The 18,224-nt window shown below is 31.9% G+C and overlaps 1 protein-coding gene across 2 annotated transcripts in view; it reads left to right on the top strand.

The window, feature by feature from the left end:
* The window catches only part of LOC149480221 (cell adhesion molecule CEACAM5-like), an 82,112-nt gene that overhangs the window by 9,675 nt on the left and 54,213 nt on the right, over positions 1-18,224 (top strand). For both annotated transcript variants that reach the window (XM_089706960.1, XM_089706958.1), the window contains exon 2: positions 5,264-5,696. In XM_089706960.1, coding sequence (XP_089563086.1) covers positions 5,624-5,696 — 73 coding nt within the window. In that variant the 5' untranslated portion in view covers positions 5,264-5,623. The remainder of the gene's footprint in view (positions 1-5,263; positions 5,697-18,224) is intronic.

The following is an 18,224-nucleotide window of genomic DNA, read 5'->3' as shown; positions in this document are numbered from 1 at the left end:
AACTAACACATAAAATAAATTCAGCGTAAATATCTTAATTTTGAAAATATATAACGAATTTCCGTACTTCCATTGAAAAAACAACGAATATACACGAAGTTTGAAACTAGGAATAATATCAGCTATTCTCTTGATGTTTTTGGGGCTTATTATCATGTAATACGATATGATGCTGTAAGATCTTAAAAGAGAAAATTATACATTGAGGATTGCATAATTTTTCTTAGATGTTAGTTAATTTAAAATGTACTCATTAAAATGTTTTAATTAGCTTCTAGCTGACCGCGTGACATACTTAGAAATGTTATTTTATAAAACATGTTATGTTTGTGGAAGTTGTATTTAAAAATGTGTAATTTAAGAGTTTGTTTTTGTAAAATGAAGGCTGTCTTTTCTACTACATTTAGGACAGGATATATAAAAAATAGTTGGAAACAAAAAAAAAAAATATTATTTCTTTTGTTGATCCACAAAGGTTAGTGAATATGGAGAAACATAAGTGCTAAAAAATTAATCTACTTAGTGACTAATCACGCGCTTTTTTAGCGCTTATGTTCATTGATATCTTATCCTAGATAGCGGTTTTGTCTTCTTAAAAAAAATAAGAAATCTTAATCTTAATACTATTATAAAGGCGAAAGTTTGTAAGTATGGATGTATGGATGTATGGATGTTTGTTACTCTTTCACGTAAAAACTACTGAACCGATTACAATGAAATTTAGCACACATATAGAGGGTAACTTGGATTAACACATAGGATAGGTTTTATCCCGGAAATCCCACGGGAACGGGAACGGGAACTATGCGGGTTTTTCTTTGAAAACGCGGGCGAAGCCGCGGGCGGAAATCTAGTAAATTTATATTTTAAGAATACGTAAGCTTTATTTCATGTCAAACTATTTTCACCACCACAGGTGAAGATGTTCAAAAACTATAAAATTTAAACACTGAAAATAGAGACCGGAGGAAAGCCATAAAAACTTGTAAATAATTACGGAACATTTCATTTTAATGTTGCCATTAAATCATTAATATTTTTAACACTCCCTATTCCCTTACTTCATTTGAAAGTGCTCGTATATTAATTTAAATTTTAAACGTACGGGGGGTACGTCAGTCAACACGTCGTTATACATACCGACGAAAATACCGTCTATAATTAGATTCATTATAAGCTCGCCACTTGCCACGGTTAACCTCAAAGCGTTTGGTATTGAATACTTTTAATATTCTGAAAAAAATGGTGACAATTTTTTATTAGTAAACGGATAAGGAGTGTAAAGTCTAGGGAATGCAAATCCGTTTACTTTACAAAATCCGGATTTTGAAAAACGGATTTATACAATAATCCGGAGAATCCGGATTTAGCGGATTTTTAATGAAAAATTTAACTTTTCCGTTTGAAACGTTTATTATTATGTAAAATCAATAAAAAACATGAACCTTAGTTAAATCAAATGTATTTATATTTTTCAATACCTAGAAATTAACTAGACAAACTCTAAAATTCTAATAAAATAAAAACTTTTACACTTTGGTAAAGAAAAAACATAAAGCAGACTCCTTGTCACATCCATCAGACATAAACATTATAACAAAACATTTAATATTTTCTTAGATAATAGAAACAACATAAATTGCAAACAGAGTTTTCATCATATACAAACATATAAAACGAAACAGCTTCAATTTTCTAAATCAGTAAGCAAAATCCTATTTTGCTTTTTCATTCTTTATTAGTAGGTAATGATGACAGTCTTTCCATCAGAGTTCTTATTTTTATCAAAATCAGTAATAACAAAATTCAAATTTTCATGAACACAACGAGCAAACAGATTATTACTAAAATATAATCTAAAATTACTTTTGTTTTTGAGACATAAAATGAGACCTCAAAAATGACAATGCGTCTAATGTAGTGTCATTTAACCGGCTGCGAATTCGGTTACAGATGATTCCTGCTGCGGAAAAAGCTCGCTCTGATTCAACGCTTGTTGGTGGGATGCATAAAAGATGTTTGTAGGCGGCCTCCAAGTATCGGCCTCGCGAACCACTTTCCTCAAATAATGCCATTTCTACCCGCACTAAGCTGAGTATGTCAGTTTCTGGCTGCCGTCTGGGCACATTTTCTTCCCCAACTCCAATCATTTTTATTTTTGTTAATTCCAGATCCAATTTGTCTCTATAACTAAGATGCTGAGATTCAGTCAATTCGCGTTGTCTCGATGTTGTTGTCGACGATTCGACTGTATTAGCCTCAGACTCAGACACTTGAAGATTATTTCGGCTTTCCAAGTCCACAGTTTTACAAATTACTTCTTCTATTTCTCAGCGTAAGCTGAAATACGTTCCAGTCGACGCTTCGAATGGTGATAAATTGTTGTAAACAAAAGTCAACAGTAATGCAATGTGATAAGATCTAAATTCAAACGTATTATTTCTAGGCCCGCTTCGCGACGTATCGCGATTCGCGCCAAATTCGACTGCTTGCGCGGGAACGGGATGCACTTACAGTGCCATCTATCGTCTAATGCAAGAAACATTAGAACCTATAAATATAAATACTGTGCTAATATGTTCGAAAAATCCGGATTCCATTCTTTAAATCCGGATTTAAAAGCCTATTTAAATTCGAGCAAAATCCGGATTTATCGGATTTCGGGTAATCCGGATTGCATTCCCTGGTGTAAACGTTTTTTGAAAGATAAACGTAATAATTAATTTTACAAAATTCGAGTATATAATTCATAGAAAATAACAAGAGACGATGACACATACATTCAAAATTATCAGGAATTCAAGAAGATAAATAAATTTACTTATATGCTACTAGATGTCCGCCCCGGCTTCGCCCGTGGTACATATTTCGCAATAAAAGGTAGCCTATGTCCTTTCTCGGGTGTCAAAATATCTCCATACCAAATTTCATGCAAATTGGTTCAGTAGTTTAGGCGTGATTGAGTAACAGACAGACAGACAGAGTTACTTTCGCATTTATAATATTAGTATGGATAATCTTGTTAATTAGATACAGTACATTATCAAGAAAAACATGAAAATCATCATCACTAGTTAGTTTAAATTCTCAATATAGAATACATTACGTAATCTCTTCTTCCTACCTAGTAAAAATGGAAAATTAAATTCTTCATTAGTTGCAACCAGTGTACACGACCTCTAATAACCAAGTTCCAACTGAGGCAAATCATCTTCAGTATACAAACGTCACACATCAAAGCACTCACATCAAAAGGTATTATAATGACTTACCATATTGTATCTTTCGATTCTTTATTTAACTCCGCTGCACGAAGTTTGTCAAGATGCAAGTTCCTTTTTTAGCTGATGACAGAAGCTTAAGTCCCCCCACCGTTGTTGTGACGTTTTTCGATTAGTGTTGTTAGAAATAGCTTCGTTTTCTAATAGATTCTTTCAAGTATAATTACGAGTGTGAATGAATACACTTTGTGTTTTTTAATAGTTTGACAATGACTGCCGTATTATTATAGTACTCTTTGGACAATGATCTATTGACAAGTCAAAGAGCTGTTAGTTGTTGATTGAATCAATTTGTTACGTATGTTGTACATACTATATGTACATACTCATAGTACGTCCTTAATTATTTTAAGCTATTGCATAGCTTCTATCGCGGGCCTTGAGCGCGGGGACCGAATCCAGAAATTCCGTAACGAAAAAACCTCACGTTCCCCACTCCGACGGGCGCGGAGGTGTGGCTTGAAGGCATAGCATGCAATAGCTTTACCGCGGCGGAGTGCACTAAAAAAATATAAATAATCGTACTACGTAGCCATACCCCAAACTATATACAAATAAAATGAGTGTCCACTGTCCATCCTTATTTCATGACACGCAAAATCAGCTGCGGGTAGTCGATTATAAATGTCATGTTTCCCTAAAAGCAATATAATTGAAATGAATAGACGAACAAATTGTTATCTACAAATTAATTTCCAACAATGTTTAATTAAAAAGTCTTCCTACAGAAATTAAATAATTCTCTTTATGATAATATAATTTATGCTACCCTCATGATCCTTATCAATTTCTCCCTAACAAGCAAGTTATTGTACAGTTCCGTGAAACATAATTTTAATTTTCCTTTGTAAGATTACCTAATTATTTTGTTTACGAATAATTTCTGGTAAGAAAATTTAAAAACAAATATTTAAGAGGAATTTTTGAGTTCATTATCTTTTTATTGGTATTAATAAACAGGTTAGATTAAAAGCTTTTTAAGGAATATTCGGATTATAAGGAATTTATACTATGTATTTAGTATATAGGTACTTAACTTACAACTATATAGGTAGTTTTTCTTCTAACGGTCTTTGGGAGTAAAATCACGAAAATGTATCAAAGAAATAACATTTTTTTATTTTTATTTTTATTTTTATTAGGTCCACCAAACTGGACATAGCACTACAAAAATAGATATGGTTATTCTATGATACATCACAAGTAATAAGTGCTAGACCTTCTAGAGGTGAACACAGCCTGCAATAATAAGTACGCGAATACATATTTACATTATTACAATATTAACATTAGAAGAAATATTCCACGTATCATATCTGTATCATCATCCAACATCAAAAACATTCAAATACACCACAAAAGAGCATTTCACTAATTACCAAAACCGGTACTATGGATCCGATTATTTTCAAGGCAAAGGAAACGATACATCCGGAGGGACTTTTTATTATTAGCGCGGCGGATGTGACAAACGACCAAAATATTGTGACCCGCGCGTGACTCACGGATACTATGCGTAACGTTTGATGTGAGTGTCTTGTTAAATGGTTGTTTTCATTAAATTTATGTATTAGTTGGAGATGATATAATTGACGGTAATTTAACAAAACTGTTGGTGTCATTAAAAACTGAAAACGACGCATAATATGTGTAATTTTTTTGAAAATTTTGTGGCAGCTGAACTAAAAACAAAAAATTTCATTTAATGTCTCATTTAACGATTCAATGATTTCAATAGCTTCACTCTCTGCAAATCTTATTTATACCGAACAAATTCATATTAGTTAGTGGGTGGGCTTTAAGAGGCGATGACTAATAGAAAAATTAAGACGAAAATAGTTCAGATTAGTCACTTCTATTTAAATAAACTGATATTACGTAGATTAAAGAACTCCGATGTTTACACAATCAATTTAAATGCAAACTCTATAAATCTAAATAGTGAATTGAATTTTGTTTACAATAACAAATATTATTTTCAGATTTCAGTTCCGTTTGGTGAGGAGTGAAATTTTGGATATCTCCCAAATAATATGACATTTTGAGTGAAATAAAAATAGACAAGTTTAATTAAAGAAAACGACAAGAAGCATGCGATATAATTGGTTTCGTTATAAGACAGAAAAAAATAATGAAAAAGTTGAACTGGATTTAGTTTAAGAAATTAATAACAGCTGTAGATGAAGGCCATGAGACAAAAAAAGATACAAATATAAATGTACCTAAGATTGTTTTCATCGAAATAAATACCACAATACCTATGGATAAAACAGATAGTGATAATAATGAAGATCGTGATGGTGATACGAAAAGTGGTGTAAAAGTGATTGGATACAGTGAAAATGGCGAATTTAAGTGAAATAGTGTTTGTGTTGGTGATTCTAATTAGGACAAGTATGGAGATTGTGGAATCAAGTGAGTATTTTTTTTTAGCTAATAATTAATAGCATTTCTAAATATTTTGAGTTGAAGGGGAAGCCAAAAACATTGATATTAATCACGCTCAAGATGATTATTTCTGTTCTCTCGTTTCAAAACGTAATGATTATTTTGATGTTTCTGTATATTGATAAGATTGAGTTATTAAACAATTAAAAAATTCTGGAATGTTTGAGAATTTCAAGTAACTTTATTAGTGTAGCAATTTGTTAATTTTGTTTTTACTATCGCGCTTCTTGCAGATGTTTCCATTTATTTGAAATAATTATGTTTATTGATTGTATTGTCTCTCAAGCATTTTGAATGAAAACTCTTCTTCGCAATACAGGTCACCTCAATAAAATACTAACTCATATCCCAAAAATATATCGGCATAGAAATAATAAACTGGACTGGACCTTTCCCAATCCAAAATGCGTTGACCACAAGTATCATGTTACTCAAATGCACACTTTGAGGGTTTTGAAAGTGTGCCTTAGCTCACCAAAATTAGAGGCTACGCTTAAACCATGGTTGTATGCACGGTATTGAATTTTCTGTATCTACTCGCAGGCAGTGTCGCATTCGGCCTTTCTCTGGCTGTGCGCCAAATTGAAATGATGTTTTGGTGCACGGCCGACTCCGTTATATTACATTACTTGTCAATAAAAAATAACTCAAATGTTGGACTAATTTATGACCTAGTCAATGCAACGAGGGTAGTAGTGGGACAATTTTTAGCGATACAAAAAAAAGTATGGAAGATCATCAGATCAAATTCCTGTAAATACGAGCGGAGTCAAGGCGAATGGCTAGTTTGATGTTTCACTTTCTTTTAATTTTAGATGATAAATAGGCACATGTTATAAAGGAACAATGAAATTAACATTTTACAAACAATAAATACACGGTAATGTAACTACCATCCTGGTTGAAATGTAGAATTCTAAATTTATAAATAAGAAATTGTTTTAACCAGGTATGTACCATGAACAAAGCCGCATGCAAATCTATGCATGCAAACCTAACCCATAAAATAATGTATAAAGCAAGTCCATACAACATCATACGGGAACCGAAATAACAATTATAAAATTAAACACAACTTACAAAGCTTTGTACTACATATATCAGGTCTAAAGTACACTTTACGAGCCATATATCGAGTGTTGTGGCTTAAAGAGATTATGTAGAATAGTAATAGCAAATAACTGTACGATTTAAGTCGTATTTTATCATCGGATACGTTATATCTTGGTCATTAAAATATTTTATAGAGTAAGCTTAGAATCGAGTTTCGCGAATGGGGTATTATTTCTTATAACTGGAAGTACGGGTTAATACTGGCTATTTCATGTATAATTAAGATTATTGGGGAATTGTTATGAAAGTACAGTTTGTATTTTTAACGACACTATTTGTATTAGTTATGTATGTTCCATCTACGGATTTCCTCATTAAAATATACTGCTATTTTTGCTGTGTTTACTAAACAAGCTTCTGCTTCCGATTTCGACTTCCCAGAAATAAATGAGGCAACATGTTTGTTCGAATCTTAATTCAGAATATTATCCGGATACCATTTTGTCAAAGAGCTAGCGCGCAAGAGCAACTTTTGTCTCCGCAACTATTTTGTCTCTCCCATCAACTCTATGGGCTAGTAAGAAAGTGCGTGCACGTAGCGACGCAACTTCCTATACATCCATCCATCAATCCTCACAATCTTACGTGCTTTTATTACAGAAGTAAGATAGAATACTAGCTCATAATGACTAGACTTATAATTTATTGCACCATAACATTTAGGGCACATCCAAAGTCTGTATACCAAGACCTAGAAATAGATAAGTGATATATTCGCATCTACCTTTCGGGCTAACGACCTATGTCTTGTAATGTTTCTCACACCTGTTGTAGAATTGATGCGTAATTAGAACGACATTGATTTATTTTAACACAAGCCACCCATCCTGACTACACTGGGCTTAAAATCTAAATAGATTGGCTTGTAGAAAAATCTATAGTTTGTATATTTGTCAGTCAACCTGGCTTTAATTTTGAACAATAATATATGAGAGATTGATTGATGAGATTAGCGCGTTCAAACAAACAAACTCTTCAGCTTTATAATATTAGTATAGATTAGTTTTGGCACGTGGGCTTGCGTGATACTTGGATATAAAATATTATGTAGGTTTAACCATGACCTATCTCATGTTGATTTTAATCTAGATTCGAAAAGTTATTTTTGCGAAGGAGTAACAAACATTGATCTATTGAAACAAACTTTTATGTTTATAATAGTAGTAGGTGTAGGATAAATATTGTGTCATATATTTTCATTTAGGGCCGATTTTTCAATGCTTGGATAAAACTTATCCGTCCAATAAAGAAAATATTAAAATGTCACGTAAACTGTCAAATACGGGCAATTAGAATACGTTTTTAAAATGTGACGAATAAGTTTTATCCAAGCATTGAAAAATCGTCCCTTAATTATAATAAACCCACTGTAGGTTTATTCGGTCTGAATTCGATTCAATATATAAAATCAGCCAAATCGATTCAATAATTTTATGTGCATAAAAACCTTTTCAAATGTCCAATACAGAGGAGTTATAAGAGAGTGAATCTGCGGTTAAAAGTTAGTAAGATAATTGTTCAACTTGTTTGAAATATAAGACCAAACGAACTTTGTTTCTGGGGTTATTATTTCAAACCATCGACCTTTGACCCAGGACGTCTGAAGTATTTTAAAGTGTTCCTTTATTACTCGCGAAGTTATGATCACGTTAAGGTCAAGATTGTTAAAGATATGAATCTTAAAAAGCATCGATAGAAAAAATAATAATTTATTCTTTGATGCATGAACAACTGTTTACTGTTGTTACAAAGATATTGGAATAGATTTTTTATCGTTTCTGGCAAATAATTTCTTTATATTAAAAGCGCTTCTAAAAGAAATCTAGTTGAAGTTATAAATAAGTACCTATGAATTATGGGATAGATCCCATATTTCAAAACAATATCGTCATTGATATTTTATGCATCGCACAAATGTGAGTCTTTAAGGGTTGGGGATCAGTGCATATTATTTATAGTACTTAACGCATTAATTAAATTATTAGCGAAAGAAATCATTTGGGTATTAATTTAAAAAATGATTACAAAAAGCCTAAATGTTTTAATAATTACGATATAGCGGTATCTATTCCAACGATAGGAGGAGGACACTACTACCAGACCAAATTCACTGATCAAACGCTTGCCCAAAAGAAATAACCAGCCTTGCTGGTTTCGTAGAGATTTAAAAACTTCACTTCCATTTTCGCGTTGTCGGTATTAAACTGAATGGTTTTATTTTAAAGGTAGTTTCAGTTTCAAGTGAATAGTGGTTTCAGGCAGAATTGAATTTAGATCGGATTGAATCCTTAATTCTGTAACTTGCAACAAAACCGATTTGTATCGATTGCTCGTTGTGCGACAGTTTCTGAATAACCTTTTTTTGCGTATCACTGGCTACTGTTATAACGGATTTTTTGTGTTTGAAGATAATAGGAAAGCAAATATGGAGTGGATATGACGGATATACATATATGTTACTTTTTAACCGACTTCAAAAAAGGAGGAGGTTCTCAATTCGACAGTATTTTTATTTTTTTTTGTATATTTGTTACGCGATTACTCCGGCAATTATAAACCGATTTGAATAATTCTTTTTTTATTTGGTAGGTCATACGTCAGAGGTGGTCCCATTGGCACCAGGTCAGGATCTGATGATGGGATCCCGGGAAAATCGAGGGAAACCCTCAAATTTTGTAGGCATATACACTGTTTATCAGAAATTATTTAAATTTGTACAATGTACATATAGGTATAGTCTTGAAGTCGGTTTTTGTTTTTTTTCTAAAAATTTACTTTATTATTAGATTGTCTTTTTTTGGTAGAAGTTCATTTAGATATTTTTTTAAGCATGATTATTGGTGAGAATTAAAAGTTTTGTTAATGTAGGAAGTGTGTGTGGTAATTCCTAAATTTTATTACTTAATTTTGTTACAGTAAAGACGATTATTGAAATTATCAGAAATTATAAAAACATCAATGTGTAACAAACAAAAAACATGCTAATATTCGAAGTAACCAAATTACTCTAATGCATCGTTCGAGACATTTTATTTAAACATTTCTAACATAATACCATCAGCGTTGAATTTACTACCAAACAACATAGTTCTTTCATTAGTCCATTCAGGATTAAAAATACCATTCGTCTAATTATATCGTGCAGGTGTACAAAATAAGCGCTAGGTCGTTAGCATCGAGCCGAAATGGCTACACTCTTGTCACTTCAGTATTTATGAAGCATGGGATCATGTTGCCTATATTCATTTCTTGTGGAAGAACAAAACATGAAGCCACTATCAAAATTATTGTTTACTATATTTCTACATTCTACATTTATTTAATCAACTAGTTTTTCTAAATGAAATCGAAGCCCTTGCGAATTGTCAAAATACAAAAATAAATAATTATTTACCGTAGGTTCGGAAAGCAGTTTCTACAAAGAACAGTTTCTGCTGTACAAAAATCTTAATGTAGTAAGTAGTATAAAAGTTAGTGTCTTTGTTAATATTCAGAAATGTTTATTTAATGATCCGTGACGGTGTTTACTTGTACAAAAAAAAGAAATGCCTTAAAGTAATCATTTATCGTCGGAGAACGACCGCCAGTGACTGATGTTTCGGCTTGTCATTGAATATTTTAAATATAAACAAAAAGAAGATACGAGGATGTGTTTGTTAAGAAACAGTGCCTAATTTAAAATATTTATGCCTAATTGTAAAATGGCTATTATCAGCTTTGTAAATAAAAACAATGAAGTTTGGTTTTTTTTAAACCTCAACGTTGAAAATACCTTTGTAAAATATTCACAAATCCTGTTCACACTACATTTTTTTCACTCAGAAATTTAGAAATGCGATCCTTTTTTACCTATATAGAAATAAAAATGGTTTTTGTACCAAATGGCTGTAGCTGCATCGATCTTAAAAACTATTGTATGAGTAAATAACTACATCTATTTTATGGGAGATTAACTTGAGAGGAGAGACGAACGGACAGAACGAACTTGGATGAACGGTGAAAACGCTAAGTCAAGTGGGCAAATAATCGCTTAAAATGAAGACACATTAAACAAAGTGATTCTAATAAAAGGGCATTAACATCAAAACCTATTAAAATAAGATCCACGAAATACGTAAAATTGTCGGACTTACCGCTTCACTATTTGGCTCAGAGCGTCCCCGGACTTTGATAAAAAATTGCCGCGAAACAGCAAAATTGTCGTGACACGTGGCATCTTCTAAAACTGTCGCCTCTTGGCGTATCGCCAGCGTCGTATCTATTTACTCTACCTTTCCTGCTTCATTTGATTTTAACTGGCTTCGAGAACATCTAAATTTAATTTGTATCGAGCCTTTTTGTGCCTTTTAATTTTCGAATTTGGACAGACGAACGAATTGGCTTTAATTCCGTTATTTTGTAGTACCAAATACTTGAGATAGTTAACGACAATGTTGAGTATTTCCTATTTGGTAAGAATAGATGCACATTCAATAAATACCTCTATTTTGGAAGAATTTACATTCTTGGGTTTTAATTGAGATGTAGTAAGGATTAACCACACATTTTTAATTCTAATGACACCATTTGTTGTCATAGTAAATAAATATTTACTATATTTTTACTCAAGACTATAAATGTTTATACTACTAGTTATGGAGCTGGAATTTTCTGGATCTTTACCAATGCATTTGCATAGTCTTAATCCAAATATACTGGATGCAGTTTACATCGAACTTAGTAGCTGATTGTGGTTTTTTATTACTGGCGCTTATTTTGTCTGATCTCTGGCGAGTGGCCAAGATATGCCGATCCAAAAATATCTGATGTCACTGCAATTCTGTATTCAGGACAGTTTTTCATGGGGGAGGCCGATATATTTAGACTAGTTGAGAGAACTTTGTTTTGAAACGATGACACGGTCCGCAGTTTGGTAGTAAGGTTGAATATTTCGAATGATATTTTTGTATTGTTTGTTTATAGCAGCTACAGACTATAGTACTATAGATAGGAGGCAGTTAGATAAGTTAAACTACTGTCACGATATTTACTCTAATCATACTTAATATTATAAATGCGAAAGTAACTCTGTCTGTCTGTCTGTTACTCAATCACGCCTAAACTACTGAAACAATTTGCATGAAATTTGGTATGGAGATATTTTGATACCCGAGAAAGGACATAGGCTACCTTTTATTGCGAAATATGTACCACGGGCGAAGCCGGGGCGGGCCTCTAGTACATTATAACTTGAGAACGGTTTTTTGTCAAAACGAATTCCCATAATTGATGAAAATAAACATGTCAGGTCTTCTACAATTGCATCCTTAAGAGAATAAATTACAACTGAAAAAATAAACCACGAACACGAAGTTAGATCTGAATGAAAAATACATTCTTATCAACCCCCATTCTGTGTTCCAAATCTAGCTTCTCCTAAAAACCTGCTGAGTAATTTTAAAATCCTCCTAATCGAAAAACCATTTAAAAATTCATACTCATAAAGCATAGCCGGCTTAAAATATTACGTGTTAAATTGAATAATGACGCCGGCAATGTTTTATTGTTTGCGATTGTTTGTATAGTATTAATTTATTAATAAACAAACAATTTAAATTGGATCATGTTATGCATATTAATATAATCGTGTTTGATTATTTTGTGTGTTTATTCATTTAGCATATATACTTTATGAAAGAAGTGTGGATTTTGTTGGAAGATTTTTAAGAATTCAATTTACAGTTTTCGTATCATCAGATTATGTTTCTTATTGTCCGTAGTAAGCATGTTTCAAAATGATATTTTATATCTCTAAGTAGTAACTTCAATACTAATTCCTATTCTTTATTAATACTGTAACTAATACCTACTCCAAATTTTCCATCAAATGTTGCACATGTGATCCCAACCTTACAAGATATTCAGTTAGCAATTAAAATTATGTTCTAGATCATGAATGCTGACTTTCCCATTGCTTATTTTCCAACTTCTACCTTACACAAGTTTTAGTACTATTTCGAACAGTCATCTATTTATCAAATTCTGCTCATTTTACTATTGCCAGTTTACTACGGTGGATTTTATTCTGAAATACCAACACTTTTTACATATATCCCATTTATTCCCCAACTAACAACCCACGTACGAACCACCAAATGACGTGCCCAGTAATGTATCAATATTTCAAAGGCGAAATCGTTTCCCATATCCCATCGAGACGAAAGCCTCCGTTACAGCGAAACAACATATTTGTGAGAAAAACCTAATATCGGCCTCTCGTTATTGTCGGATGGACGCCGCATACATAAAACATAGCCTCTTTGCCGCATAACGCCACCTATGATCTAATAACGTGGTGCGTAGAGTGGTGAGCGGTTGCATTGTTACACGGAACGGGAAATAATCGCTTAAGTAGCTAAAGCTTTTTTTTCGCATTAGTCTGTAAATAAACTGCATTGTCACACAGCATGATAAATTATGGCTGAATTAATCTATGGTTTTAAATATTTTTTTTTTCTTGAATTAGTCTGTATATAAACAACTATTATACTTATGCATGAAAAAGCACAATTTTATACTTGACAAAACAGGATTTTGTAATAATCTAGTGAGTTTTTTGTAAATAAAAATCATATACTAGTGTTAAAAGAGTCCTATTATTCGCAGCACGATGTCTTCTCGTTAAAAAGTGTTATAAAGTATGTATAGTAAACGGAATAAAATAAATATGTTATAAGATAAAACACATTTTCCTTCCTTCAACATTTTAAATACATTTTAAAATACCCAAATAATCGCCATAAAACAACAAATATCCAAACAACGAAAACCACTCAATTCTAAATTATCATATTATTATTATACGAAATCACGTGCCTCCTCGAACAATGGAAACAAACGTCTCTTAACTCAATTCCTAGAGCTCCTTTGTATGTAACACGTTCCTAGCCTGTGCAAGACACTACGTCTAAACTTCATTCTACTTTCATATTGAAACAATTTGATACTAACTCTCAATAGGTTTTTAAGAAAACTTTATCTGTGTTAGTCTTGAATATTTTATTTGTAGACTAAAAATGTGACAAGTATCTTTAGAACCAACATCAGAAAGGAGGCTCTCAATTCGACTGTATTAAAAAAAGCAACAAAAATTACATGTTTTTATAACAAATCGAGCCCATTTTTAAAAGTGTTAATATATAAATTGTGTTAAAATGAATAGATAGATACATTTAACTTATAAAATGTGTAACCATATTTAATATTCAAATTAATTTTCAATATTAATATAGCCTAAAATCATTAGTACATAAGGCTAAATCTTCACCCCTCTTAAGCCTAAATTCAACCCTATATCTTAACTCGATTTCTAAATCTTCTGGTGACAGTTTAACACTAAACTGTCTGTTATTTTCATTTATGCTAATTATAAAAAAATTGTAGCCTATTTTTTTTTGCTATTCTAGACATTGAACGGAAACTATCATTGTGTTCTTTGATACCAACCTACACCTAAAAACCAAATGATTTTTAGAAATTTTGAAAGGGCCAGTTTTTATTTACAGTATATATTAGAGTAATTTTATCTTAAAAGCTAAATAGAACATATCCAGAGTCCGTCAAAAAGGCTATAATCCATACTAATATTATAAATGCGAAAGTAACTCTGTCTGTCTGTCTGTCTGTTACTCAATCACGCCTAAACTACTGAACCAATTTTCATGAAATTTGGTATGGAGCTATTTTGATACCCGAGAAAGGACATAGGATACTTTTTATCCCGGGAAAATGACGCAATCCCGTAAATGCCACGGGAACGGGAACTATGCGGGTTTTTCTTTTGACTGCGCGGGCGAAGCCGCGGGCGGAAACCTAGTCTTATATATAAAAATGAATCGCAATATGTGTTGGTAAGCGCATAACTCGAGAACGGCTGAACCGATTTCGGTAATTCTTTTTTTATTATATTCCTTGAAGTACGAGGATGGTTCTTATGTAGAGAAAACGTAAACATGTACAACGGGCGAAGCCGGGGCGGACCGCTAGTTATTAATACATTTAACCTATATGTATAAAGGAAACAATTTTGTAAATTAATAGGACTTTTTAACGGAAAATTACGAGTATAATAATATGTATGTTTCGGGTATATGTAATTGAGTAATTCAAATGTATTTAATTATAATTAGTTTGTAGATTAATTTAATTTATTTCGTACACACGCTTAGTTTCAATTTAGTTAGATTACTGCATTATTTTAATTGATAATTAATTATCATTCATTAATTGGAATGTTAGTATTAATGCCAAAACATATAATTATTATTTTATGTAACTGAAATAACTATCTAAACGAATTCATAGTACATTAATTATTATAGCTGCCGAACAGTAACATAATAGATATAACTAATACCTAGGTTTATCTCTAATTAACCATCAGTAAGCGACATGTGTTCATAATTCCAAAGCTTCTAAATTGCACACAAAATCCATATAATAAGGCTGCATTTCCACCAGAGATGTGCGAGGATGCGTAATGAAGAATGTCTTTTTAAAGAACCAATACTATCGCTTAATTTATCTCGCTTCGGTCAGCACATCTCTAGTGGAAATGGCTCATTGGTGCTACATTTTTTTCGCATACAAAACAAGCGAGGGATGTGGGCGAGGAAAGTGCTAAAGGTTTAATAATACTACAAATAAGACATTTCAAATCTTCGCAACGCACCACACACTTTCGTACAGCTTTGGTGGAAAGCCCCACACATTTTCACAGCACAGCTAGACATCCTCGTAAGACACATTTCCCTTGCACATGGTGGAAACGCACCCTCACCGATTGCAACGCTCCTGCCAATTAAAATTGCTATTAAAAGTTATCTAGTGACTTTTGACAAGTCATCATTCCTATAAACCGTTAATTAGTATAATTGCTACTGGAGGGCCGAAAAACTTCGTCGAACTGATAATAATCTTTTGACTAATTGAAGTGAATTGCGATTAATATTTAAGTGTGACGTTTGGCAGTGTCCAAGAAATCAAATAAAGTTTATTTTTGATTGGTTTGAGTGCGAAATTAAAGCTTAGGCTATAAATTTTTATGGGATCTGTTCTTATAATTCTTTAAGTTAATACTTATTTTAAAGTTTATTGATATTTAATTCCTACTCTGTGCATTAAATTAAATAAATTATTTTATGCACTCAAACGCTTAATATCATTATCATTTTGAGCAACATTAAGCCTTTTATCTGTTTCTGTTTAAACATAAAATATATTATTATGTAATATAGATACAAAATCATTCATCATAATGTTTGTAATAATATTAATTTATTAAACGTGTTTCGAAATAACATTATTATAATATTTGCCAACTGTTCACATAATAATTAATATATGATCGTAATAATATTATGTTTAATATATGCCCCTATTATATATTTAATAGCTTTATATATTGCCCGTTAATTAATTACTGAGTAACAAATGAGAATATTGAATGAATTCATACTCACTCACACAAACACACACACAGAGAAAGTAAATGTTTGTACTATATTGAAATTTCATAGTCCATTGTTATCATTTTAAATAATTATCACTTTTTAATTCATAACATAGACTTCATAATTAAATTGAATTTTTTAAAATATAATCTGCATTTTTTACATGACCTTTTTAATTTTAACTCTGAAAATTAAGCGTTTTACACCTTTCATAATGACTCGCAATTAAAATTGTAATCATGTTAATTAACAATAAGTAGGCCGAAATAAGTTCTAATTATAATATACTAGCTTTCTGCTCAGCTTTGCTTGTGTGCACACTTTTTTATGTGACAGACATACATGATATTTTCATCCCCGACATAACTCAAACCGTGTTTATGTTTAATGTACATACTATATCCTTTTCCATGGTCAAGTCTATCCCTGATCCTAACTTTATCAAAACTGATTCAGTTGTTTATGTTTGTAAGCGTAACAGACAGAGTTACTTTCGCACATATAATATTAGTAGGGTTTTAGTTTCTCTGTTTGCATGGTTAATATTAAGTTTCTGCAGTAGTTATTACCTACTTAAAATTTAGTTTAGAAAAAACATACTTGAAATAATTTGGAAAATCCAAAAGTGCACGCCTCATAATTTTTTTTTAATAAATATTTATTAATTATTATTTTTGTTTATTTAATAACAATTAAACTACATCGAATCAGACCCTGAAAAATGAAAGGGTTCTATTCCTGAGCATACTCAAGCGTAAGAGAAAAAAAAAGACTCGATTAGTAAAGTATTTCGGTCGCTATCGTGTTAACAAGAAAAAGGATCCGCACATACAGACACACGGACGTCCAAGACAGAACTTTTTTAAACTGTTTTTTAACTAGTTTAAATAACAAAAATGACATCAAAAATATCATGAACGTTAAAAATAGTGTTTTTTCTTAATATGTGTGTGTATGTATTATCTTACAAGTGCAATGTATGATACATAAAGACATTTTAAGTTTGAAAAATCAGATGTTTTGCGCGAAGTGACAGTAGTACCCACCTCAACGCTTCGCTTATGAGGCGTGCAATAACAAAATTGTAATAACAATAACAGTATTTGTTTTCAAACTCCAATTTGCACATTTTCTTAGATAAATACATTTCCAAAACCGCTTATGAATCCCCAAATATTCAATGATAAAAACAGCTTATTACACTATGTACTTACTCTGTCTACACTCGTGTAATTCAAAACCTGGATCAAGTTCTCTAAGTAAAATCTGAATCATCACTACGTTCCAATTTTAATTTTCAACTCTATTTTCAAATAATAGAGTATAAAATCGCTCAGCAGATATAAATCGATGTAGAGCTACGAAGGACAGACGTGGCACGGAAATTACGGGAGCGTCTAGTGTTAGTTTACTCTGTAGGCCAAGTGAGGTTGCAAGTATGGATTAAGGCTTTTCGGGTTTAAGATGAAACGTACGAATTGCAACGTATGAAATTATGTAATGTTCGTTTACAATTTTGTTTGAAATTGTTATTTTAGTTTTATTTAGTACTGTTATGATACGTTCGTTTAACATTGAATCTTTATTGAAGTCAAACTTCTTTATCGGGGTTGGAAAAAAAATTAGTGTAACATTTTTTTGTTACGCGTGCAATTTTTCCGCGCGCCATCTTTTTCTTATCCCTACCACGCGTGATTCGACGTATTTCTGTAAAGTTGCATAATATAGTAAATTATTTTTTTAAAAATAAGGTCATAAAGAAGTTTCACTTCTTACGTGTGTACACTAGTACACGCACACATTTTTTATGTGGTTTAGAATTATAGTTGGGCGTTAGAATGTGGGTTTAGCGCCTGATCTTTTAAAAGCGGGATCGGTAAGACTATTTAGT

The sequence above is a fragment of the Colias philodice genome, chromosome 18, assembly GCF_061535455.1.
Source record: "Colias philodice isolate Cphi_HAF_F1 chromosome 18, ilColPhil1 Martin Lab GWU primary, whole genome shotgun sequence".
Taxonomy (NCBI): Eukaryota; Metazoa; Arthropoda; class Insecta; order Lepidoptera; family Pieridae; genus Colias; species Colias philodice.
Note: the sequence above shows the minus strand (reverse complement) of the source record. Positions and strands in the feature narration are given on the sequence as shown.